General features: G+C 38.9%; 1 protein-coding gene across 1 annotated transcript; it reads left to right on the top strand.

Moving 5' to 3' along the window:
- On the top strand, positions 1–25794 carry LOC122127712 (protein FAM114A2-like). Its single transcript, XM_042702132.1, has 6 exons — positions 1–79; positions 7281–7372; positions 14948–15082; positions 15598–15748; positions 17441–17566; positions 25661–25794. The coding sequence occupies exons 1-6, from the start codon at positions 1–3 to the stop codon at positions 25792–25794; spliced, it is 717 nt and encodes a 238-aa protein (XP_042558066.1).
- Positions 25795–27752: the final 1958 nt, after the last annotated feature.

Below are 27752 nucleotides of genomic sequence, written 5' to 3'. Positions count from 1 at the left end.
ATGCTTTGGAGGTGTCAGCAGCGGCTGTGGTGCTGGCTGGGTGCATGGTACTCCCCAAGTTGTGGTCGGCAGGAGCAAGGTAAGTCCCAGAGTAGGTGCTGGTAGCCTTGATTGCTGAGAAGGGAAACGGAAGGAAAAGGTGGCCTGAGGGTGTGTGGTAGGTGTGAGAGACACAAGCATATGCATTTTGGTTCCTTAAAAATATGAATCCCTTCAGCTTATTTTTTTCTTAGTTCACTGGTGTATTCTCTTCCAATTCATCATAAAATACCCAGAAAACTTAGGAAACCATTAAATAATGCAATTTCACTTTCACCTACCTGTTATTCATTTACATTTGCTGTGAGATGATGAATTCATTGAGAGTAGAGTATCTACATTCCTTCTACTAATAATATTAACAGCATAAACAATATAAACTCATAGTCTTCCAGTCTAGAACATTCTAGATGATTTTTTTGGTCAGTCCTGGGGCCTGAACTCTGGGCCTGGGCACTGTCCCTCAGCTCTTCAGCTTAGGGCTAGCACTCTACCAATTGAGCCACAGTGCCACTTCCGGATTTTTCTGCTTACGTGGTGCTGAGGAATCAAACCCAGAGCATCATGCATGCAAGGCAAGCACTCTACTACTGATCCACCTTCCCAGTGCCTCTAGATGATCTTTAAATCACGTAAATTCAAATTTAGATGGTGATGACCAAAGAATAGAGATTACCATTGTTTCCTTTTTCAGAGTATGTCCTAATCTTATATGAAGTTACATGAATTACATTTCTACAATGATATATTTTGTATGTATTACATATCGTGCATGAATTACACATAGTATACAACACACACACACACACACACACACACACACACACACACACACGTATACATACAGCTTAGCTCCAAGGTGTCTTAAAGTTGCTTTCTGGTTTCATGCCTTGTGATTGTTTTTCTCCCTGGTATTTTAATGGCTCTAGGCAACTGGTATCATAAATACCTTTGAGCTTTCTCATGGATTGTTTTTATATCTTTGAACTCTTTCTCTGGCATTTTCACCTATCATAATCCTATGTACCTCTCATGGCAGACATTTGCAGATGCCTATGGGGCTAATAAAGTTAACATAAATGAGTGAATTGAATTTGAGTGCCAGTTTTGAGGTGCAGGAGCGTTGCCTGAAAGGACCAGTTGCCTGAAAGGACCATTTGGCATGAGGTAGTTATTAACCAGTCAGTATAGAGCCTTTGTTTCCAGTTTTCAAGGGAAATTGGACACTTGCACATTTGTATGAAGACTGTTTTTTTTGTATATATTTTTTATTATAAAGATACTGTACCGAGGGGTTACAGTTACATGAACAAGGTAATGAGTCCATTTCCTATCGAGCATTGTTACCTCCTCCTTTGTTTTTCTTCTTCTTTTTTTTTTTTATTGTGAAAGTACTGTACAGAGGGGTTACAATTACATGGGCACGATAATGAGTAAATTTCTTATCAAGCATTGTACCCTCCTCCTTTGTTTCCCCTTCCCATCCATTCCCATCCTCCCCTCTGTCCCCCCATCCTCCCCGCCCCCCCCCCCAAAGTTCATTTTCGACATGATGACTGGTACATCTCATTGTTGCAATGGGTCCACCTGTATCCTTATTTAAATGATTTGTTTTTCCCCTTTCCCTCCACAAATTATACCAACACTAAATACAGTGAAAGCAGGGGTTATACTGTGGGGGAGGGACATACAAAGCAACAATGAAATAATCTTATAAATCTTATAAACACTCACATGAAAGAAAAAAAGCATTTGAATACATATCTTAGGGTTCATTTCCCTAACATCACCTTATCTGACCTTTTCTGCTTGACTCAGACATATACTAGATATTGCAAATAAGGGAAACTATGGGACCTATGTTTCTTTGGGCCTGGCTTATGAAGACTGGTTTTTAAACATGGAACTCATTTAAAAGTTTAGACACTATATAGATAAATTAAAAACATCTCTAGGCTAGGTTTGACACTCCAAGCTCTAGACTTTTGTTTGGTACTTTGTGTATGAATTATGTCTTCTGATTCAAAATGGATGTTTTCCTTTCTGTTAGCATTTTTGTGTATATCTTAATTATAGTAATGTGCTGGTCTTTCTGCCTTATTAGTTGCTAGTATGTTTTTAAAATCTATTTGAGGGCTGGGAAGGTGGCTCAGTGGTAGAGCGCTTGCCTTGCATGCCTGAGGCCCTGGGTTCGATTCCTCAGCACCACATAAGCAAAAAGTAAAAAGCTGGAAGTGGTGCTGTGGCTCAAGTGGTAGAGCGCTAGCCTTGAGCTGAAGAGCTGAGGGACAACACCCAGGCCCAGAGTTCAGGCCCCATGACTGGACCAAAAAACAAAAACAAAAACAAAAAAAAACAAAAACAAAATCTATTTGAAACATTTGATATCATATATTGGCTCTTTCCTGCATGTAGTCCATCTCTCTATAGAATAGGTTTATACATACCTGTGTGTATGGGTGAATGAGGGTGAAAGAAAAAGAGAGAGAGCACAAAAGCAGAGGGTGAAGGAAAGGGCAGGAAATATATTAATTCTCTCAAACTATTTGGTTCTCCTTTTCTTTGTTGAAGGGCCAATATGATATTGATTTAATTCCCAAACAGCTCTTCTGGAAGGAATTAGATTGGGTATTTGAATTGCTGCTCAAAAGTTGATTTGAGGTGCTGGGAATGTGGCTTAGTAATAGAGTGTTTGCCTACCATGCATGAAGCCCATTGCTCAATTCCTCAGTACCACATACACAGAAAAAGCCAGAAGTAGGGCTGTGGCTCTCAAGTGTTAGAGTGCTAGCTTTGAGCAAAAAAGCTCCAGGACAGTGGCCAGGCCTTGAGTTCTAGTCCCAGAACTGGCAAAAAAAATGTTGAAGTAGGAGGTCAATGGATATAGCCAAATGGTGGAGCTCTTCCCTGGTATGTGTGGGGTCCTGAAATCTATTGCTCACACTGTAAAAAAAAAAAAAAAAAATAAGTAAGTATAAAATATAAGCCAATTGTCATCTCTTTTTTTAATTTTTTTATTGTAAAGATACTATACAGAGGGTTACAGTTACATGAGCAAGGTAATGAGTACACTTTCTATTGAGCATTGTTACCCCCTCCATTGTTTTCCCCCTACTATCCCTTCCCTCCCTACCTCCCCCGAGGTTCTTTTTTTTTTTTAAATTGTGATTAAGTGATTACATAATTTCCAAAATTTCACAGTATTGTGGAATAATGATGTTCATTTAAAGTCACAAGTTCATTCTAACTTTCCTGGAGCAAATTGTCTATCACAGTCTATAACATATAACGGTGTACACATATACACCATACATGTGATCAGCAGCATGGGGATATTTAGTAGTGGTTCGACCAGATGAGTGGGAGTTCTTCGTTTCTTAAGTCCTGTTAATTTTGTCATATCACCTAACATTTTGGATTTAGCATCCACTTACCAGGGAGACCATGTATTGTTTGTCTCTTTGCTCTTGGCTTACCTCGCTCAACATGATTCCTTCTAGCTCCATCCATTTCCCTGCAAATGCCATTATTTTGTCATTTCTAATGGCTGCATAATATTCCATTGTGTATAGATACCACAATTTTTGGATCCATTCCTCTGTGGTGGGGCATCTGGGTTGTTTCCATATCCTAGCTATTGTGAACAGAGCTGCAATAAGCATGGAGGTGAACATATCCTTGTATATTGGTTCCTGTTGTTCAGGGTAGATGCCTAAAGTGGTATGACTGGGCCGTAAGGGAGGTCAATCTTTAGCTTTCTAAGGACCCTCCAGACTGCTTTCTAAAGTGGTTGTATAAGTGTACATTCCCACCAGCAGTATAATAGGGTTCCTCTTTCTCCACATCCCCTCCAGCATTTGACTTTGGCTGATTTGTGGATGTGGGACATTCTGACGTTATCTCTTTTGTAACATCAAATGTTCCAATACTAACAGAATTTTGGTTTATTTATGATGAATATTTTTAATAATAGCAAAATGCCCAGAAAGTGTTTCATACTTATAATCCTAGATATTCCAGAGAAGGAGATAGGAGGATTATGGTTTAAGAGCATACCAAACAAAAAGTTAGTGTTTCAGAGATAGCAAGCATGGTAGTTTATGTCTGTAATCTTAGGTACTTGAGAGGCAGTGTAAGAAATTTGTGGTCTGAGGCTCACTTGGGCAAATTAGGAAACCCTATCCAAAAAACAAAAGCAAAAGGATTAGAGACATCTTTTAATCACTAGGGCCACCACTACAAATAGGAAACAAAACCCTAAAAAACTGTTCTGACAGAAATGTTTTTGGATAGATTAAATCTCTGGAAGAGTTTTAGTAGTAAGTGATTACTAAAGATTTTAAAGGATAGTCAGTAAAAGGGGAAATAGATAATGAACCTCCTCACAATGAAAAACTTGCTCAGGGAAAGACCCTAGGAAGACAGGAAAAAGATAAACTATAAACTAGCATGAAATATTTGCAAACCACAGTAGAGGAGTTAAATCTCCAAAATACAGTGTTCTCAAATCTCTGTAGTACATAATGATAAAAACCAAACCAGAATGATTCGATAATGACCAAAAGATACAAATAAATGTTTCACTGAAGAGTATATATTCAACAAATAAGCACATAAAAGGATGCCTTGGTCCCAACCCTTAGAGAAATGCAACTTAAAAGGGACAGTGAGGTACCACTACATACCTATCTGAATGGCTCAATCAAAATAGTGACAACACAAGATTGATCAGAATTCAAGGGAACTTGATTATTCATACATTGCCACTAGGAAAGTAAAATGATATTTTACTTGGGAAAAGAATAGAACAATACCTTGTTTTTGGACAGTCCTGTGGCTTGAACTCAGTCCCATGGCACTATCCGTGAGCTTCTTTTTAGCTCAAGGATAGCGCTCTACCACTTGACCCACAGTGCCAGTTTCTGTGCATGTGGTACTGAGTAATCAAACAAAGGGCTTCCTGCATGCTAGGCAAGCCCTCTACTACTCAGGTACATGCCCAGCCTAACAGTAACATTTAAAATTTAACTGAGTAGGCATTTTTCCCAGAGAAAGCTTTCGTTCCCATAAACACCTGTATATAAGCTTTCTGAATCATTTTATTTCTGTGATAGTCCCAAAGCACATTTATACCATGGACTATTCAGAAACAGTAAAAAAAATAAAAAAGTCTTAATACAAGTGGGTCTGGAGAGACTTAAATGCTGTGTAAAAATTCTTAACAAGTGACATGCTATGTAATTCCATCTATACTTCTTTAAGTGACAGAATTTCAGTTGGAATCTGTTGAAATCTGAAGATTGGTGGATTCTGCCACAATGAATTATGCTTCAGTTATGAAAGCTGTTACTAGGAGAACCTGGGGGAAGATCTGTGGGATCTTGTCTGTATTAATTTACTAATGTTCCTGCCTGTGACTCTGTGAAAGTGTCAAAAGATTTAGACAAATAATTTATACTAAAAAAAAGCTGACCTCAATCATTTTTTCCCTTGGACTTTCTGATAAAGATGATCCTGAGACTCCAGTGATAACTGAAGCAAGTCCTATCCTTGAAGAAAGAAACTGTGAGTCAGTGGAGAATTCTGAGTCTGTGAAGAATACTGAATCTGTTGACCAACATGCCAATCAAGAGACTTAATGGAAGCTGTAGTGTCCAGTTGAAAAAAACAGATGTTGGGTCTTCCAGGGACCCTGAGACTTCAGAAGTTCTCCCTTTTCAGGTATCACAGAATCTCTATTTCTTTGTGTGGGTTGTGGGGCTTGAGTTCTGGGCTTGGGCACTATCTCTGTGTTCTTCAGCTCAAGGTGAGCACTCTACCACTTGAGCCACAGTACCACTAATGGTTTATTGGAGATAAGAGTCTCATGGACTTTCCTGCCCTGGCTGGCATTAAACCATGATCCTCAGATCTCAGCCTCCTGAGTAGCTAGGATTACAGGCATGAGCCACTGGTGCCCAGCTAGAATCTCTATTAAAATATTGGGATTTAAAAATATTAGCGTTTACCAGGTACCCCTGGCTCACACCTGTAATCTTAGCTACTGAGGATGCTTAGGTCCAGATGAATGCAGATTCCATCTCCAACTAAATGCCAGCAAAGTGCTCCACTAGAGGTATGGCTCAAGTGGTAGAGTGCCAGCCATGAGCAAGCAAGCCAAATGTGTGAAGCCCTGGTACAATGAGAAAAACAAATCGTTTAAATAGGGATACAGGTGGACCCATTCCAACAATGAAATGTACAAGTCATTATGTCGAAAACGAACTTTACAACTTTGGTGGGGGGGCAGGGAAAACTGGGTGGGGGGGGCGGGGGGAGGATGGGAAGGGATGGGAAGGGGAAAGAAAGGAGGAGGCTACAATGCTTGATAAGAAATGTACTCATTATCTTGCCCATATAATTGTAAACCCTCTGTACAGTATTTTCACAATAAAAAAAAGACAGACTCAAGCTCAATGCTAATTTAGGATTACATTTCTTTTCTTATTTTTACAACCATAAATAATAGTTTTTCAGTTCTATAAATGCCATCAGCAGTAATTTCCTTTGCTGCATGGTGCCTACATAATAAACACAGACAACTGTCTATCAGTCAAGCAATGCATTAAGCAAATATTATTAGGTTCCCATACTTTAGCTAATAATTAGATAACTTATGTATATTATACTCTGGCTCTCTAATTTTTCACACTTTCTTGTGTCTTTCCCCCCCCCCCCCCCCATTTACTGGGACAATAGGAAACTTTCCAAAGATATACTCCAGGCCAGATGGAAATATTGGGGCCCCCGGGGCAAGTCCTTGCTCTCCTCATCCTCAGTTACAGTGGCCACAGTGGGTAAAATCATCAGTCATTTCATTACTGTCTGTGTGCGTTTTACAGATTTGTGTTACAAAGGACTTAGTTAATAATTCTCCTTCCACATTTGTTCAAGGGTTTATTGTTTGAAGAAAAGTAATCATGAGATGATAGACACTGCTAGTAGAATTGGTAGCATTTTCTTATTAGACTGAAGTCTAGGAATTGCTATAAATGTCTGTTCTTTAGTGATGATATATCAGGGTTTTGTTTAAAAAATGTTATACTAAGGAGATATTCTCAAGGAATAACTACCCCAATTGTTAAAAATAACCTGTCTTATAGCATTCATGATTTTAGACATACACACTTTGATATTTCGTTTTTGGAATTTAGCTTGGTAAGTTTGGGTAATAAAGAGCAACAAATTTAATTTTTCTCTAGGACAAGATACTTCAAACATCATTGAAATGACAGAGACTTCCCTTGGGATCCCTAGTCCCAGTGAGATTTCAGCTGAAGTCAAGATGCTGAAGGTCAGTATACAGAAACATTAAGTCCTAGGATACTTTGGATTCAGTAGCTAGCTTGTGCATTTTTGATATTAAGGACATGGGGACATCCTACAGCTGTGGTGGGTTGCCTTGTGAATCCAGCTGCCAGTTAGAGATCTGTGTCTTGTAACTGCTCATATCTCTCTACTCTGCATCTGAAGTAATTTCAAGGACTGCTGTATAATAAAATTATATTGCCATATATGCTGAATATAAGAATTACTTAGCACTTTATATGGCAACCAGGGTTGGCTGAATTTAAAACTGACAGGACCAAAAAATATTTTTGTTCATTTAGGGCTATTTTTTTTGCCTTTTGTTATTTATTTGTTCGTTTTTCTACCCTTTCTTTTTGATACTGGGCATTGAACCCAGGATGTTGCACTTGCTAGGCAAGTGTTTTGCCATTGAGCTGAGGTACATTCTAGCCTTTTCTCTCTCTAATTTTTTTTTGCATTTGGGTTTTTATGAAGGTGAGGGTTTTTTTTTTTTTATATATGTATTGTGAAAATACCATACAGAGGTGTTACAATTACATGGACAAAGTAATGAGTACATTTCTTATCAAGCATTATTGCTTCCTCCTTTGTTACCCCTTCCCATCCCTTCCCATTTCCTGTTCCCCCCACTTCCATCACCACCCCACACACACCCTGCCAAAGTTGTAAAGTTCGTTTTTTGACATTGTTGCAATAGGTCCAACTGTATCCCTATTTAAAATATTTTTTTTTTCCTTCCCCCCCACAAATTATACCAACATCAAATACAGTGAAAACAGGGGTTATACCGTGGGGGAGGGACATACAAAGCAACAAAGAAATCATCTTATAAATATGTTAGAAACAATTGTATGAAAGAAAAAAAAAACATTTGTGTCCTTATCTTGGGGATCATTTCACCTAACATCAACTTTTCTTACCGTTTCTGCTTGTCTTAGACATATACTAGTTATTGCAAATAAGGGAAATCATGGGACCTATGTTTATTTGGGCCTGGCTTACTTCACTTCATATAATTTTGTCCAAGTCTCTCCATTTCATAACAAATGGGGCAATGTCATTCTTTCTGATGGAGGCATAGAATCCCATTGTGTATATATGCCACATTTTCTTGATCCATTCATCTACTGAGGGGCATCTGGGTTGGTTCCATATCTTAGCTATGGTAAATACTGCAGTAAACATAGTTGTGCTTGTAGCTTTAGTATGGTCTTATTTGTGATCGCTTGGGTAAATGCCCAAAAGAGGGATTGCTGGGTCATAGGGAAGCTCTATGTAGAGTCTTTTGAGGAACCTCCATACTACATTCGAAAGTGGTTGAACAAGTTTATACTCCCACCAACAATTCAGAAGAGTTCCCTTCTGTCCACATCCCCTCCAACATCTGTTGTTATAAGAGTTCTGGATTCTAGCCATTCTAACTAGGGTGAGGTGGTATCTCAATGTTGTTTTGATTTGCATTTCTTTTATGGCTAGGGAGGTTGAGCATTTCTTCATGTGCCCATTGGCCATCCTTCTTTCCTCTTCAGAGAAGTTTCTCTTTAAGTCTTTAGCCACTTATTTATTGGGCAGTTGTTTCTTTGAGGATTTGTTGTTGGGAGATTTAATTTTTTTGAGTTCAAGTTGTATTTTAGATATGCGACCCTTGTCCGTTGTATGGCTAGTGAAAATCTTTTCCCAATCGGTGGGCTTTCTATTGCTCTTGCTATGTCCTTTGCCATGCAGAAGTTCTGCAATTTCATGTAATCCCATGTGTCCAAACTTTCTTTGATTTATTGTGTTTCTGGGTCTCTTTTAAAAAAATTTCTGTCTGTGCCAAGGTTTATTCTTGGAAGTTTGTCTTGATCAAAAGGAAACCTGCACTTCTAAGCAGTATGGAAAAGTTTTGAAGACCGGTTTGTTTTCTTCATCTCTCACAGCCCGTATTGTTTCTCATTTAATACTCTTTGCTCATCTCTATCTTTTTTTCCTCTGGAAGCAGATTTATTCTATCTGTTTTTCTCCATCTTCAGAGTTATATCATGTTTTGGTGTATATAACCATCAGAGAGTAACAGGTTCCACTATCACTACTTGTGTATACCTAAGAGCAAACTGGATTGACATACCTTCGGGTCCATAGTGCATGGGTCAGTAGACTGGAGAGATACCCTTATCAGACATGGCTGCAAAATACTCCATATATGAGGCACTGTTCTTACTGATGCTTGCATCAGTGAGGCTATTTTGGCTGTGACTAACACACTATGTGTTTAAAAAATGAGTTTATTTTTCTTCCTAAAGGACTCTAGAAATAGACTCTTGCATGTTGTTTTGGTGAACGTAGGGTCCTGGTATCTTCAGTTTTCTTTGTTGATTTCTTTATGATTTTGTAATTGTTGTCAGATCATGCTGTGAGTGCAAGTATGGTATTCTCAAACAGATAAGCTCAAATTCAGGAGTTGCAGAGACAGGAGGTTTCATTTCTCCTCATGCCCCCAGCAACTAGAATGGTTTAATGTCTAACTCTGATGCTTTGAGATATTGGGAGATTAAATTGTTAGCATTATCAGAAATTTTTATCAGGAGTTGCTTTTAGTGGGCAAAGAAAACAGGAGTTAAAAGTATGTTTGGATAGTAAACAGCAGTGACTTCATAAACACTTGAAGGACATCTGTCATTCAGAGCCATGTTTTAAGAGGGGAATGAAAATCATGGAAAACCCTGGGAAGAGTGGCTAGTATTAATGTCTTAAAAACTTGGAGAGTTAATGGATCATGAATATGAAAATCTAAGGAAAAGAGATAGGGAGAATATACCCTTTTTATACCTTTGAAGACTAGCATGGAGAGCAGAGTTTAGGTTGTGTTTACTTATGTCTCATGAGTAGAGAACTCCCACTACTCAGTGGAAGTTTTATGGACTTAGATTTTAGTTGAATATTAAGTGTACCAGAATAGAATTGGTGGCATTTTCATCCTAAAGCCTTTCCCATCTTCTAAAGTTCCTAAGGAGAGAAATTAATTTCACTGCGAAGGAAATTATACTAGAGATGGATCTTTTTAGAAGTTTGAGGTAAAAGATACCAATGAAATCACTTGGTCATCTTTTTTGCAATTTTGTCATCTTCCTTTAAGGATGTTGTCTTCTGCTTTCTGTGTGTGTGTGTGTGTGTGTGTGTGTGTGTGTGTGTGTGTGTGTGTGTGTGTGTGTGTGTGTGTGTGTGTGTGTGTGTGTGTGTGTGTGTGTGTGTGTGGTGTTCCTGGGGGTTGAAATCAGGGCCTGGGTGCTGTCCCTGAACCTTTTTGCTCAAGGCTAGCACTCTACTACTTGAGCAACAGCTATACTTCTGTGATAATTACTTCTATTTTTTTTTGGTGATTAATTGGAGAGATAAATCTGCCTGGACTAGACTACCTTGCCTAGTCTGGCCTCAAACTGTGATGCTCAGATCTCAGCCTCCTGGATAACTAGGGTTCCAGGTGTGAACCACTGGCATCCAGCTAGTTAGCTAGCTAGCTTGCTTGCTTCCTTGCTTCCTTTCTTCCTCCACCCCACTTTTTTTTTTTTGGTCTGTCATGGGGCTTGATCTCTGGGTGTGGGCCCTGTCCCTGCACTCTTCTGCTCAAGGTGAGCACTCTAGCTCTTGAGCCACAGTGCCACTTCCGGTTTTCTGAGTGGTTTATTGGAGATAAGTGTCTCACAGACTTTCTTTCCCAGGCTAGCTTTGAACGGTGATCCTCAGATCTCAGCCTCCTGAGTAGCTAGGATTATAGGTGTGAGCTACCATGTCAGGCCTCTTTCTTTTTTAATGTTTATGTTCTGGCACTGGGGTTTGAACTCCCATCTTCACAGTCTACCTTGTCCCCCTCCCCCACAGCTGGCACTTGAACCCTGCCTCTGATTTTTGCTGGATAAATAAATGGAGATGAAAGTCTCACAGGTTCTTCTGCCCTGGTGGCTTTCCATTGTGATCTTTAGATCTCAGCCCTGAGTACCTAGGACCATAGGTGTGAGTCATCAGTGGCCCAGTCCTGCTTTCCCAATTCAGATTAATATTTCAAAACTTTTTAACTGTTACTAAAAGATACGGGTTACAGTTATATAAGTTGGGTAAAGAGTACATTTCTTTTTATCAATCGTGGACATGAACTCTGGGCCTGGGTACTGCCTCTCAGCTCTTGAGCTCAAGGCTAGTTAGTGCTCTATTACTTGAGCCACAATGCCAGTTCTTGTTTTCTGATGGTTTATTGGAGATAAGAGTCTCACAGACTTTGCTGCCAGGGCTTGCTTTGAACCACAATCCTCAGATCTCAGCTTCCTGAGTAGCTAGGATTACAGGTGTGAGCCACTGGTACCCAACTAAGAGTACATTTCTTTATTTTTTCTTCACCCTTTTTTTTAATTTTTATTGTGAAAATGCTGTACAGAGGGGTTACAATTACGTGGGCAAGATAATGAGTACATTTCTTATCAAGCATTGAAGCCTCCTCCTTTGTTTCCCCTTCCCATCCTCCCCCACCCTCCCCCACCCAATTCTCCTCCCCCCCCACCAAAGTTGCAAAGTTTGTTTTTCCACATAACGACTTGTACATCTCATTCTTGCAATGGATCCACCTGTATCCCTATTTAAATGATTTGTTTTTTGGACAATGTCACCACTTTCTTCTCTCTGTTAGGCTTGATTATAGGGAGTCTAGTGTAGCCTTCAATCTTAAGGACTAGTTAATCTTCACTGCTGAGCCCTGATTCCTCTGAATTCACTCTTATTCCTCAGGTGTTCAGTGAAGTCTGTTCACTTGGTTGTTTAAAAACCAGATGCTTCAGGACAGCTTGAGCTATGGGGATTGTGTTGCTTACTACTTACACTAGTTCTTCTCCAACTGTGTGGCGTTACCTAGTGTTTGAATAGTATATTATTCAGATAAAGACACATGGGCACATCTGTAGATTCTTGAAACATTTTACTTATATAGCTGCATCCTCTGAAGTTTTCTGATTTTCAAGTGAAAGCTGCTTCAGCCTTCCCTGACTCCAGCCTTTATCCCTGACTTACATTGTGTGTGAGTGTTCTGTTGTCTTTAGGATCTCCTCTGTGTGTTGGGGTTTGGAACTTTTCTCTAGGCAGAAAGCCCAGCTGTAGGGTTGACTTTGTTTCTCTTTTCTCCTGGACCAAAGTCTTTCATTTTGTCTTTTTGTCCATTGTCGAAAAATAGTTCTTTCTTATATTTTGTCTGGTTTTCTAGTTGCAGTATAGGAAGGCAAGTGTAATATCAGCTTATTTATAGTACTTGAAAGCAAAAGTTCTCTCCATAATAGAGTGTTTGATATAATATAGTTTAACTACTTGGTGTACTAGTTGATCTATTATATGATTTTTAAAGGTAAAAGAGAACTGATTATTTTTGAAACATACTCATCTTTGTAATATATATTGATTCCCTTACTAAGAATCAGCATAGTCTTCTAGGACAAAGTTGAGCTATAATTTGCATACAGTAAAACTGGTTTTTTTGCAATATGACTTCGTGTTGAGAAATAATAATTATGTTTATACTGTATAGTCACAGTATATTGTGATACACAGACACAGAATATTTTCTGTATTTGTATGGCTCACTGAGATATAAGAATATTTTCATTACCTGAGGGAGTTCCTTCATGCCAGTCTGTAGCCACACCTTTCTGTCTGTTCAGAGCATTTTCCAACCATTGATCTGTTTCTGACTATAGTTTCCTCTTGTTTAGAAAAATGTTTACTATGTGTAGATCAATACTTTTTTCTTTTGCCAGTTGTGGGGCTTGAACTCAGGACTTGAGTGTTGTCCCTGACCCTTTCTGTACTTAAGGTGGCTATCACTCTACCACTTGAGCCACAGCGCTATTCCCTAAATTTTTTGAGAAGTTATTTGGAAATAAGAATCTCATGGACTTTCCTGCCTGGAAGGCTTTGAACTGTGATCTTCAGATCTCAGTCTTCAGAGTAGCTGAAAAGGATTACAGGCATGAGTCACCAGACACCACTGCCTGGCTATTGTAACCTTCGTTTATTTATTTTGGCAATATGAAGTACCACTTGAGCCACATCGTTATTCCTTTCTTCTGCCTGCCTATCTATCTATCTATCTATCTATCTATCTATCTATCTATCTATCTATCTATCTATCTATCTACAGGGAGCAGTTTTGTTCTCAGAGATGTCAGTTCATAATGGCAGGAAGGTCATGGCAAAGCAGAATCAATCATATCATGGCAACTAGAAAGCAGAAATAGCTAGTTTGTTTTTGGATCCAATCACTGGCTTTTACTTGTGCTGGCTTTGGACTACAATTCTGCCTCTACTTTGTAAGCAGCTGTGATTACAGGCGTACACTGTGTCTTTGGATTCTCTTTTCATTCTTTTCACTGTGTAGCCTGGCATCCTTGAACTGGATATTAATGTAGCTTAGGCTGGCCTCAGACTTACAATACTTATGCCTTAGTCTCTGGAGTATTGGCATTATAGGCATATATTAAATACTTGGCTATACTTTAACTTTATGCTTTATATTTTTTCTTAATTTTAATACTGAAATTTAAAACAGTTCATTTTCATAATGTGAACTTGTTCAGATTCTTTAAGAGATAGTATGCCCCTTCTAGGAAGATAACTATAGTCCTGACTTTTATCTTAGATTACTTTTGTTTGCTTTTATACTTTACATACTTATAGTACATTTTGTATCTAACTTCTTTCACAACATTTTTGTATCATCTGACCATGTTGCATTTTGGATATGGTATTCCATTTTGTCACTATGTTATATTTTATTTATTCCACAGTTTTTAAGGATTGAAATAGTTTCCATGTTATAGCTATTACAAATACTGCTGCTCTGAATATTTTTGGTTATTTATTTATTTATTTTTTGGCTAGTACTGAAGCTTGAACTCAGGGCCCAGGCACTGTCCCTGAGCTTCTTTTGCACAAGGTTATCACTCTACCACTTGAGCCACAGTGCAATTTCCTGCCTTTTCTATGTATGTTGTACTGAGGAATTGTTCTTAGGGCTTCATGCATGCTAGGCAAGCATTGTACCACTAGGCTACATTCCCAGCCCTGAAATGTCTTCTGATGAACCACTGTACATATGTAGCTATAGTAGATACTGGCCAGCAGTTTTCCAAAGAGGAGAACCTACTATGTTTCTACATGCAGTGTGTATTACCCTTACTGTTCCACATTCTTCCCAGTGCTTAGTATTGTAGGTCACTCTTAAAGAATTGAAACATATAAATGGTTGGACACTGGTGGCTCATGCTTGTAAACCTAGCTCCTCAGGAAGTTGAGATCTGGGGATTGTGGTTCAAAGCCAGCCCAGGCAGGAAAGTCTGTAAGACTGTTCTCTCTAATTAACCAGCAAACAAAGCAGGAAGTGGAGCTGTTGTGCAAGTGGTAGAGTACTATCCTTGAAGAAAAAAAGCTCATAGACATCACCTAGGCCCTGATTTTTAAGCCTCTGGACTGACACAAAACCCCCACAAAACATGCAAATGTGTTTTCCCAGTATTGTAGTAATGACATTTATGTTGCTTTCTAGGGAAAGGACATTATTAGTGGGGGTTTAGATGCCTTCGAATTCATTGTGAAGAAGACAATAGATGTAATAGCAGAAGGGGATCCTGTATTTAAAATGACCAAGGATCTGATGAACTGGAATTCTACACTGTCTCAGGTACTGTTACCTTTACTGGTTTGACTGCTGTTTTCTGTTGTTCATGTGTTTTTTTCTTTTTTAATTTGAATTTTTCCCTTTGTTACCTTGAGATTTTGTTAGTGTATTTCCTTGCAAAGAATTTTCAATGCATTATAAAATGAAGGCATTTTTATGGGCTGGATGTGCAGTTAGAGCTCTAATGCTTATACAAATGGCCAGCTCTTTTCTTTCTGCAGTAGCCTCTGTCAGTGCATTGCAAAATCCTGAGCGCTATCAAGATTGCTTATTAGGTTAATGTTGAAACCACTTTTAGAAATGCATGTGGCTCCTTGGGTGATGCAGTCAAGCATCAAATTTTGTTTAGCTTCTTTTTTTTCCCATGCAGCTCCTGATCCTTAGTGAATTTGACTTGCCATACCAGGCATGAAGAACAGCACTCTATACTGGAACTTGTCTCAGCTTTGCTTCTCTCCACTCTTAAAACTTACCCTTGAGCTATTATTTGCTGCTTCTATGCTTCCATCTCTTTTTAGGTTTTACAAGAGGCAAAGGAGAAAGAAGAGCTCATGACCTCCAATGAGGTAGCCATGGAAACAGATAAGAAATCTCATAGTGGGCTACCCTTTGATGAACTTCAAGAACATCTAAAAGTTCTGGAGATGCTTTTGCAAGAAAGTGAAATAAAAGGTAATTCCAATCTCAAACTCGCAGCTGAAAAGAGTCTTCAAAGGAGAACCGTTGCATGGTTCCTTTTCTCTTTGTATTTTTGGAAGATGAAATGTGTTTCTGAAGGAGGTGTGGCATGCTGGAAATATTATAATAGAATTTCAATATCCCTTACTGCTTTATTGTTAGAAATATTGAGTAAGTCAAATGTTATTTCTCTTAAAATTATAGAAAATGAACAGAATAACAAAGAGGTCTAAATATCACATATCTTTTTCTTTTACCTTAGTCTTTCATTTTATGGTTTTTCTCCAATGTCATGGGTTTTTAGCTGTCAAAAAGCCTGTTATAGCTGCTAATTTGTATATCATTTCCTGTTAGTTCATCTCCTCTGATAATCTAAGCCATTCTTTCTTCTTTTTCTTTTTCTTTTTCTTCTTCTTCTTTTTTCTTCTTCTTTTCTTCTTTCCTCCTCCTCCTCCTCCTCCTCCTCCTCCTCCTCCTCCTCCTCCTCCTCCTCCTCCTCCTCCTCCTCCTCCTCCTCCTCCTCCTCCTCCTCCTCCTCCTCCTCCTCCTCCTCCTCCTCCTCCTCCTCCTCCTCCTCCTCCTCCTCCTCCTCCTCCTCTCCTCCTCTCCTTCCTCTCCTTCTCCTTCTTCTTGTTGTTGCTGTTGTTGTTGATTGTGGGGCTTTTACTCTGGGCTTGGGCACTATGCCTCACATCTTCAGCCCAAAGCAGGTGTTTACCTCTTGAGCTACAGCTCCATTTCTGGTATTTGATCTAGTGGTTTATTGGAGATAAGAGTTTAATGGCTTTTCCTGCTTGGGCTTTGAAGTCATGCTTAAGCACTGATAATTTTCAGTTCTCTTCTAGCCTGTATTAATTTTGGAAATACAAATTCTATCTACCTTCTTATAATATCTAACCTTTTGTGTTACAATTATTAAAAAAATAGTTCTGGGGGCTGGAAAGGTGGCTCAGTGGTGGAGTGCTTGCCTTGCATGCATGAGGCCCTCGGTTTGATTCCTCAGCACCACATAAGCAGAAACCCAGAAGTGGGGCTAAGGGTCCAATGGTAGAGCACTAGTCTACAGGTGAAGACTGAGGGACAGTGCCCAGGCCCAGAGCTCAGGCCCCACGACCAAAAAAATAAAATAGTTCTGGCTCTAATCCTAGCTCAGGAGGCTAGATATGAGGTTAGTTGAAAGCCAGGCCAGATAAGTTATCTCTGATAAATCACTCAGAAAGCTGGAAGTGGTGCTGTAGCTCCAAGTGGTATAGCACTAACCTTGAGCACAAAGAGCCTCAGGGATAGCTCCTAGGTCCTGAGTTCAAGCTCTAGGGCCGGCAAAAAAAAATTAGAACTGGGTACTGCAACCCTAGATACTTAGGAGACTGAAATCTGATGATTATGGTGTGAAGCCAGCTCAGGTAAAAGTGTCTGTGAGACTTTTATCTCCAATTAACCACCAAAAAGCTGGAAGTGGTGCTGTGGTTCAGATAATGGAGTACTAGACTTGAGCACAAAATCTAAGTGCCCAGGCCTTGAGTTCAAGCCCTAGGACTAGCACACACACACACACACACACACACACACACACACACACACACACACACACACACTGATGTGTTGGCATGAGCTCTTCAGTCTTTTCTCCTTGTGAGATTTTTTTTTCATTCATATTTCCACAATATTTTATTATCTTCATTCAGGTGAAATCTGTCCTTAATTCTCTGAGTGGAGAAGAATTAGAGGCTATAATACTTGAATTAGAACAACTCAAAGACTCATTTTCCCTAGCAGAATTTTGTGAGGAAGAGGAAGAAAAGAAGAAAGGTAATATGAAAATTCAGAATCTGAGTGTGAAGATGCAGTGTATTTATATTTTGCCTTGAGTAAACTACAGTAAATTGTGTGTATGTGTGCACGCGCTCACACCACCTATGCTGGTCCTGGGGCTTGAACTCAAGGTCTGTTTGCTGTCCCTGAGCTTTTTGCTTAAAGTTAGGCCCTCAAGGACTTGAGCCACACCTCTACTTCCAGCTTTTTTTGTGATTAGAGATAGGACTCTCTTGGAGTTATCTTCCTAGGCTGGCTTCCAACTATGATCCCCAGATCTCAGCCACCTAAGTAGCAGTGTGACAAGGATAGCCACTGGTACCCTGCATCTCTCTCATTTTTGCAGTGAGAATTTTCATGTAGAATCCTTTTTGCAACTTTCCCCCTGTCTAGGTGTTCAGACATGTCAGCCTCTTGCTTATGTCTTCTTTTTTTTTTCCTGTCAGACTCCTTTTAGCATCCCTCATACTGATATTGTTCATATACCCCTGCCAGTGTTTACAGTTAAAGACTGCTCTTTTCAGAGTTTGTCTTCAGTTTGACTGACATTTCCTTATATCTCTGGATACTTCAGCTGTACCTTGTGACTTGTGGGACCCTTAATCCCATCTTGAATTGAGTACCTAAAATGTGAGTGACACTCTTCCCCCCTCCCGTCTCCACAATTTAAAGCCTGCTGTATCTCTTACGAAATATGAATGTTGAAGCTGCTCATTTTTTACAGTAATTAGGTAATGTGGCAGTTAATATAAAATATAATTTCTGGACAAATGAATCATTAGGTTTGTTTTATTTTAACATTTAATTAAATATATTTGTAACATATTCTTTGCTAATTGGATATTTTTAAAAAGTGGAATGAATGAATTCACTTTTGAATTTTTCTTTTAAGCTGGTCCTAGGATTTGAACTTAGGGCTTGGGTAGTACCCTAAACTTTTTTTGCTCATGGGTAGTGCACTACCACTTGAACCACAGCACCACTTCTGTCTTCTTTTTAGTAGTTTATTGGAGAAAGAGTCTCACAGACTTTCCTGCCTGAGCTGGCTTTGAACCATGATCTTTAGGTCTTAGTTTCCTGAGTAGCTAGGATTACAGGCATGAGACACCAGTGCCTAGCCCATTTGTAGTGTTTAATTGAACTACATGCTTTGCCATGGAATGCCATTTTCACTATGAAGTATACAAGTGGTCACAGAGATTAGAATTCTTTTTTTTTGGGGGGGGGTCTGGTCGTGGGGCCTGAACTCTGGACCTGGGCGCTGTCCCTCATCTCCTCAGCTCAAAGTTAGCGCTCTACCAATTGAGTCACAGAGCCACTTCCGGCTTTTTTCTTTTTGCTTATGTGGTTCTGAGGAATCGAACCCAGGGCTTCATGCATGCAAGGCAAGCACTCTACCACTGAGCCACCTTCCCAGCCCAGAGACTAGAATTCTATTTGGTGAACATTTCTTAAAAGTGAATGAAATGAGCCTTTACAACAAGAAAAGCAACTATGTATGAGTCATGATATACATTCAAACTAAGTTTCAATTTTGTAGAATGTATTTATTGATCTGTTGAGCTTTGTAGCTTCCCAGTGCTGTTTACAGACTATGCTGATGAAATCTGTGTTGAAAATAACAGCTATATTCATTCATTTCAAGACAGTTGGTCAGCATTTGGAAGATTTGTGTGACTCAGAGTGAGTATTTTCCCATTATTTAATGTGTGATGTTAGCAAATCATGCACAGGCAAAAGAAAAAAAAGACTAATGGATTTTAATTTAATACATCCAATCAGAAAATCTTATGGTATAGCTTCAGGCTCATTGCTATGTATATCATTACAACTAAATTTTAAGAGATGACACTAGTTGAGTTTTAGTATAGTATTAAGGAATATGTAAGCATTACCTTTACTGATAATCTGAGAAGGCTACTAAAACTTCTTCCTTTTCTAACTAAGTGACTTTGTGAGGTAGATTTCCTTCATATACTTAAAACAACATACCCCAGCAGACAGAATGTAAAAGCAGATAAGAAAATACATGTGTCTTTCATTAGGCTAAAGGATAAAGAGATTCATTAAAAATGTAAAACAATGGTATTATTCTGCTGAAATTTTGCCTTTTGTGGAAATTACAGTTATTTTCAATAAATGTATATTAACAAGTACTGTTTTTTTTTTTCTTAAGTTTGCAAAACTACCATAAGCACTTCAGTTCTAATTTTTCTTTTGTTTGGGATGTGAAACTAGGACTTGAACTCAATACCTGATGCTTTGCTCATTGGATGTGTTCTACTTTGTAACATATCTGTCTGTATCTGTCTGTTTCTTTAGTGTGTGTATGTGTGTGTGTGTATCCCTTATTTTTTATTTAATTTATTTTTGTGCCAGTCCTGGGCTTGAATTCAGCACCTAGGCATTGATCCTGAGCTGCACTCTACCACTTGAGTCACAGGTGTACTTTGTTTTTTGTTTGTTTTGTTTTTTTTTCTGAATAGTTTATTGGAAATAAGAGTCTCACTGACTTTCCTGCTCCAGCTAGCTTTTTTCCCCCTCTAATTTGTGTTTTTTTTTATTGTGAAAATACTGTACAGAAGGGTTACAATTACATGAGTAAGGTAATGAGTACATTTCTTATCAAGCATTGTTGCTTCCTCCTTTGTTTCCCCTTCCCCCCACTTCCCATCTCCCCTACTCCCCCATAATACCCCTCTCCCCCGCTAAAGTTGTAAACTTCTTTTTTCATAAAGTCTTGTACATCTCATTGTTGCAGTGGGTCCACCTGTATCCCTATTTAAACACTTTGTTTTTCCTTTCCCCTCCACAAATTATACCAACATACAATACAGTGAAAACAGGGGTTATACATTGGAAGCCAGCTAGCTTTTAATAGCAATCTATGGCTCTCAGTCTCCCAAATCTGTAGCTAGGATTACTGGTGAGAGCCACCAGTTCCTACCTCTACTTACATTGTTTTTATCAGTTGTGGGGCCTAAACTCTGGGCCTGGGCACTGTCCCTCAGCTCTCAAGCTCAAGGCTAGCACTCTACCACTTAAGCCACAGTGCCACTTCTGGCTTTTTCTACTTATGTGGTGCTGAGGAATCCAACCCAGGACCTCATGCATGCAAAGCAAGCACTCTACCACTGAGCCACCTTCCAAGCCTGTCTACTTACATTTTTAATTAGCTCTCTGGGGGCTCTCAAAAATTTAAAAGTATTAAGAGGTCCTGAGACTAGTATGAGGGCTGCCAAATTAAAATTTTCCAAATGTCAGGGCATTTAAAGATGGCTTTCTCTTTTACTTCTTTGAACTGTGAGTGTGCTTGTCACTAATATCCTCTTAACCTCATTTGGTTTTTTTCTATTTCTAATCTATTGTAAAATAACTAGTCTTCAAGTTTTCTACAGAAAGACTGAACATTTCTCAGGGAGGGACTTTCTTTACTCCTTGAGTACAGATTTTATGCAGACTGGGACATTTTCTTTTTTGTTTGTTGTTTTCAGCAGTGTGTTCTAAGAGTTCAAACTAGACAGTTGTATAACACTTTACTAATAAATGACTACTTAGTCTATGTAAAAGCTTGCTTCCTGATTAGAAAATATTTTCTAATGGCTCACACCTGTAAACCTAGCCACTTAGGAAGCTGAGATCCAAGATCTGGGTTTAAAGCCAGCTCACCAGCAAAGTCTGTGAGACTCTGATCCCCAGTTAAATACCCAAAGCCCAAAGTGGAGCTGTAGTTCAAGTGATAGAGTGTTAGATTTGAGCTGAAACAGCTCAGGGAAAACACCCAGGCCCTGAGTTCATGCCCCATGACTTGCACAAAAGAAAAAAGTTTTTTGAATGTAAGTTCTTAATGTTGTTCTGAAATATTGAGATGGCAGCTAACTATGATGGGCTTTGGAGTTTTCCACTGTGTTAAAATGAAGATCTGTCATTTACTAAAGCCATGTGACCTTGAAAAGTTCCTTGATACTGAGCTGTTTTCTCATCTATAAGGTAACCCAATCTAATTCCTCACAGGTTGTTAAAATAAGTACTAAATGAAATACTTTATTCAGGGGCTGGGAAGGTGATTCAGTGGTAAAGTGCTTGCCTTGAATGCATGAGGCCCTGCGTTCAGTTCCTCAGCATCACATAAGCAGAAAAAGTCGAAGTGGCACTGTGGCTCAAGTGGTAGAATGCTAGCATTGAGCTGAAGAGCCGAGGACAGTGTCCAGGCCCAGAGTTCAGGCTCCACAACCAGAAAAATAAATACTGTATAATAGTCTTAACTAAGAGATGCTAATTATTTTCATGATTCCAAAGATATAATAGATAAAAAATCTTCTTTTTAGATGGCTTAACTTAGGAAACACATAAAGCCATTGTGACGTGTTTAGATAGTTGCATTGTTTTCTAACTAGGCCTCAATATGACAATTGTGTTATTTATAAACTTATTTGTGCAATTAACAGCATTCATTCATGTAATCAGCATCTCGTTTGGCCCACGAATGGGACTCTTGATCTTTAAATACCATTCAGAGGACTTGGAGGGATTTTCTAAACAGTTGGATTTTTGTCTATTATGTTCACCAGAAATGACTCCGAAAACAGACTCCTTCCCAGCTCCTCTCACACTCTGTGCCAGCCCTCCTCAGTGATATTTGTTGAAAATTCAGCAGTGATGTTGGCATTTAATGATATCTCAATGAAGTACGGAAAAAATGGAAGTAGCTAATGGGGGATAAATTTAGGAACCTGGTGTTGTGGCAGTGTTGGTCAACTTTTTCCATCAGCATCCTTGGTCCTTACCATCCCTTTGCCTAAGAATATGTCTTCCTATTTTGGGAGAGTCCTTCCTTCTTGCAAAGTTCCTCCAAAGCCCACACTTTATTATTTTATTTATTTATTGTTGTTTTTGGTGCCAGGACCACAGTTTGAACTGAGCTGATGTCTTACCAGTCTGAACCAAGATACCAGTCTGTCTTTTTCTTGCTAAGTGGAGATAGATCTAAACAGAATTTTCTGCCTGGCTGGCTTAAAAGGTCCATTCTCCAAGTCTCATCCTCCTGAGTAGTTGTGATTATAGCCATGAACCACCAGCACCATCCTACATACTTTCAATGCAACTTCTCCTTACCGCAGTGCCAGTCCCCAAACACAGAGCCTCAGCCAAGTCCTCTACCACAGAGTTCCACCTCTAGCCTAATACTGAGCCACACTCCTGCCCAATATATATTTCATTCTGTGGAAAGCATTTGGCTGTGATCTTCCACCATTGTTTACCTTTGTTTATGGTGGTACTGGGGTTTGAGCTCAGCTCACTCAAAGTCGGTAGGCAGGCACGCTACCACTGAGCCATGCCTTGGGCCCTTTTTTCCCTTGACTGTTTTCAGGGAGAGTCTGATCTTTCCTGGATGCATGCCTGAACTACAGTTACCCATTTCAGTCTTCCTGTCATTGTTAGGATCACAGGCACTTGCCACTGTGTTCAGCTTCTCTGTTGAGATGGAATCTCCTAAAATTTTCTGCCCAGGTTGGGCTGGAACTGAGATCCTCTTAATTTTGGCCTCTCACATTAATGTAGGAGGATGAGCAGATACTACTGTACCAGGCTATGGCTGAGAAGGGGATCTCACAAAGTGTGCTGCTAAGGCTGACCTCAAATTACAATTCTCCATTCTCACCTCCCAAATAGCTAGGATTACAGACATGAGCCACAACAGTGACCCATTTCCTTTTTGTTCATAACTCTTACCAAAAAAAAGTTTATTTAAATAAACTCAAACATAACACATTGTATATTTGAACATTTGTAAATTAAATGTACATATTCAAATATTAATTATATTCTAAGTATATATTAAATATGTTTAGAACAGAATGAGATAAATATAAATAAAAAATTCTGCATGCCATTGGATCATTTTGTCAATACTTTGTGATATAGGTATCTCATTATGTTTTCAGATTAATTTCTTGCACCCAGTAGGATTTAGTTGGAATGACAACCTACAAGCCAGGTTTTAGATTTTTTTTTCATAGTAGGATATAATTAAATGCTGCTTAAATGAGGTACATAGGTAAGGATGGTATTAATGAGATCACCTTCACAATCCATGTTAGACTTGGATTGCTAAGTCTTTTTAATTCTCTCAAATGCCAACTGAGAGGGACAAATGAGCCATGATACATTCCCCCCTCCCACCAACCAGGGACTTTTGGGGACAATGGCAGGTATAAAGAAGTAATAATTTGCCCTTTGAAGCTATAGACTGGTGATTAATAAATATACAGATTCTAAAGTCTAAAACGTTAGGCTGGTCTCAAAGGGGGTGAATGGATAGGATTTAGGTGTGTGAAGAGAGAAGGAATATTTCCTGACAATTTGTTTGTCTGTCTTGATTATAGTTTGCTCTTGACTTATCCTTATGTTTGCATGTTTCTCTACTAAGGTATTCTGTGTTCCCATCTTCATGATAATTTCAACATTTTCCTTAGCACCCTTCCAACATTTAAGAATCCTTTCTCCCCCTGATTTACACATCACCGTCTCTTACTTGGATCATAGATTATTGACTCAATTTTACTTTCTTGTTTATTCCTAGATTAGTGCTGATCAGTTCTCTACTCAGCCACTAAAGTGATCTTCCTTTGATTTAAATTTGATCTTACCTGTCTCTGTTTTAAAAATCATCAGTAGTTCCTCATCTCTTTGGTAGAAACTTTGAAATATTAAGAGGGTATAAAGGCTCAGTCTTAGCTGGATCCTACTTTGTTGTTTTTTTTCCTTTGCTTATTCTAAACTTCCTGCTATGCTTTCATCCCCCTAATCTTGGCACTCATTTTCTCTGCCTGAAACTCTTCCCATTTTCTTGGATAACCTGGATTCTCCTGGAGTCTTACTGTCCCAACTTGAATTCCATTTTCTTTTATTCTTTTTCTTTTTTTCTGGTCCTGGGGCTTGAACTCAGGGCCTGGACTCTGTCCCTGAGCCTCTTTGTGCTGAAGTCTAATGCTCTACCACTTGTGCCACAGTGCCACCTCCAGCTCTTTCTGTTTGTGTGGTACTGAGGAATCAAACTCAGGGCTTCATGCATGCAAGGTAAAAAATCTACTACTAAGCCACATTCCCAGCCGTGAATTCCATTTTCTTTATATAATATCTGCTTCATACTCTCCATTCATTCTTCGGTAATGTGGTGCAAAGAACATTGAGAGTGGAGGCCAAGGTTTAACTTCTGATCTTTGCTAGGAGATCTTGTAGAAATTCTTGACCTCTTCCAGCCTTCATTATCTTTATCGCCCAAGTGTGATAATACCCAATTCTCTTATAAGCCCATTAAGAACATCCGTTGACATACTGTGCACAAAAAAATTCTATAAGCATGTCAGCCAAAGATGTTTGCCATGGCAATGTTGGTGGTGACAACAAGAATGATCCACCCAAGGAAGCATTTAGCTTCACAGCTTGGGTGACCTTCCTGAACCATCCAGGCCAAACTAGTGCTTCCTATGCCTCTGTCCTGGATTGTCACTCAGCTTAAATTGCTTGCAAGTTTACTGAGTGGAAAGAGAAGCTTGAACACAGAGCTGGTAAGAAGCTGGAAGCTAGTCCTAAATTCCTGAAGTGTAGTGATGCTGTCATGCTTCATATGGTTCCAGCAAGCCTGTGTATGTGGAGAGCTTCTCTGATTATGCTCCTCTGGATCATCTTGCTGTTTGTAATAGGAGATAGTTGCTGTGTGTGGCATCAAAGCTGTGGACAAGAAGTCTGCTGGAGCTGGCAAGGCCACCAAGTCTGCCAAGAAAGCTCAGAATGCCGAGTGATTATTATTATCCCTAGCACCTGTAGCTTCAGCTTAACCAGTGGTGGAAGAAAAGTGTCAGAAATGTTTGTCTTAATTGGACATTAAGTGAAAGACTGGATAATGATGACAATGCATCAGAAAACCTTCAGAAGGAAAGGAAAAAAATTGTATAAGCACTCATATTCCATGCTCATTAAATTGTTATGAATACTTCTGCTGCCTTCACTCCTCTTCCTTCTTACCTTTCTTGTGAACCTCAGCAGTTTTGCTGGAATATTTTTCATGTGAGACTTTGTTTTTTTCAGGAGATGAGAATTTTTCTGAAGGGATAACAGAGCTGTTTTCCCAGTTGTACATCTCCTGCAAACCAGACAAACTTGCCAGGGTAGGTTATTACTTCTTGGTGATTTTGATTCATTTATTTGTGACACTTCAGTGAATTAAAAACTGAGATAGTAACCATTTACCATAGGGAAGTAAGAGCCTTGGGCAAAGCCTTGCTCTTTGTTGGTGACTTGGGAGCTATATGCATATCCAAGGTCAGAGAGGGGTAGGGAGGTTCTATATCCAGAGAAATATTTAATACAACATATATTCGGTTGCCTGCTCATGCACAGGACAAGGGATGCTTTTTCCTTTTATGCCTATCTTTCCCAGGCTCAGGAGACATTCTATAAACCAGTAAGCACCAGGCACACAATGCTTTCTGGACAGAGGGAGCTGATATAAGTCAGCTCCTAAGTCCTAGGGTAAGGAACGTAACACTTGATCTTTTTGTTTTTGTTATTAGAAAATAAATTTTATTATGGAATGTCTTGGGTAGAAGAAAGACATTCCTCAAGGAACAAAGTAGCAGAATTGCAAATTCCTGGCCGGCCTGTGCTAGCAAAGTTCTACCTCAAAAAAAGAAAAAAACACATAAAGAAATACATGTTTAAAATCTACTGAATGTAGGAAATAAAGAGTACAGTTTCCTGTGAGTATATAATGTCAGGGAGTTTCCTGCAAACAGTAGCCTCTAAACTGGGATGATTTTTTTATTCTTTATGGGGAAATAGTAATAACATTTATTATTATAACCACAATTCAGTGACATTCAGTACATTTCCAGTATTGTAGAACCATCACCTTTATCTTATCCCAAACATATCCATCACCCTCAACAAAAATTTTGGGCCATTAAACCATTCATCCCTCAACCCACAGTAGCCCTGAGTTATTTTCTGTATCTGTGAATTTTCTTACTCTTGGTACTTTATTGTTGTAGTCTGAATGTTTGGATTTCCCTAATTTTCATATGGTAACACTTGATCTTTTATTCTTATCCCCCAATGCATGCATTCTCCATGAAGCCCTCTCAGAACAATCCCCAGGAACTCATCTTCTGCAGTTCAAGTGCATCTCTTCACTATTCAATCTAGTATTGTTTAAAAATGGTCAAATTTAGGAAAAGTCACAAAAAGAATATAAACTATTTCTGTGATTTTTATGCAAATTCAGTTGGTTAATATTTTCCTTCATTTGCTTAATCAGTTATGCTTGCATGTATGTTCTCTTTGTGGACATACATTTGAGATTAAATTGTGTATTTCATAGTTCTCTATTCCTACATATTTTAATCTTGATCTCAGGACAAAAATGTCCCGTTATTACATAGCCACAGTATAGTTATCAGCTTCAGTAAATTAATCACAATGCCATACTTTTGCTTAATCTTTTGTCTATATTCCAGTTTTGCCAATTGGCTCAATTCTGTCCCTATCAATTTTTTTTCTCTAAAAACCAATACATGATCATGAATTATATGTAGTTGTGCATACTTGATCTCTTTTAGTCTATAATAATTTATCAGCTTTTCCTTATCTTTATAACAACAATATTTTTGAACAACACAAGCACCTCCTTCCCTTTAGTAACTAGGATGACAGTATCAGTGACTGCCAACTGGCAAATGTAGAGTTCTTGAGGGTAAAATGTGTTTTGTTTTGTTTTTTACAAAGTATGAGGCTCATAGTAAAAAATCATCAGTGTTGATGACCCCATTGAAACTAGCTTAGTATTCTAAATATACATGTAGATGTTCAGTAAGCAGACATGTCTCTCTATTTCTATTCCAGGTAATTTGCTAGGTGCTAGGGAAGTAATGATGAGAAGGACATAGAAAAATCACAAGAATAAAAGAAATCATGTTAATAAATATTTTTGAGGTCAATAATTGCATGTGGTCAATAATTCCCCATGTGGTCCCATGTGGCAATTCTTGGAAGGCAGCTTTCAAATAATTGAAATTTTTGCCATTGAGACATAGGATATAGCAGGGGCATTGGCCTGGTTGTCTGCACACTAAGGATGTAGGGAAAAGTTCACTGGAGGGTGTGGTACTGGGAATAATTTCTT

The sequence above is a fragment of the Dipodomys spectabilis genome, unplaced genomic scaffold, assembly GCF_019054845.1.
Source record: "Dipodomys spectabilis isolate Male_0828 unplaced genomic scaffold, ASM1905484v1 ptg000308l, whole genome shotgun sequence".
Taxonomy (NCBI): domain Eukaryota; kingdom Metazoa; phylum Chordata; class Mammalia; order Rodentia; family Heteromyidae; genus Dipodomys; species Dipodomys spectabilis.
The sequence above is the reverse complement of the archived record's forward strand: the minus strand, read 5'-3'. Positions and strand labels throughout refer to the sequence as shown.

What these genes read in the sequence shown, in the direction of transcription:
- LOC122127712 (XM_042702132.1), top strand. Translation starts at nt 1, where the DNA reads ATGCTTTGGAGGTGTCAGCAGCGGCTGTGGTGCTGGCTGGGTGCATGG. An exon ending in TTGTGGTCGGCAGGAGCAAG is followed by an intron (nt 80 to 7,280) that starts GTAAGTCCCAGA and finishes ATTTTTCTCTAG; the next exon opens with GACAAGATACTTCAAACATC. An exon ending in GGAATTCTACACTGTCTCAG is followed by an intron (nt 15,083 to 15,597) that starts GTACTGTTACCT and finishes ATCTCTTTTTAG; the next exon opens with GTTTTACAAGAGGCAAAGGA.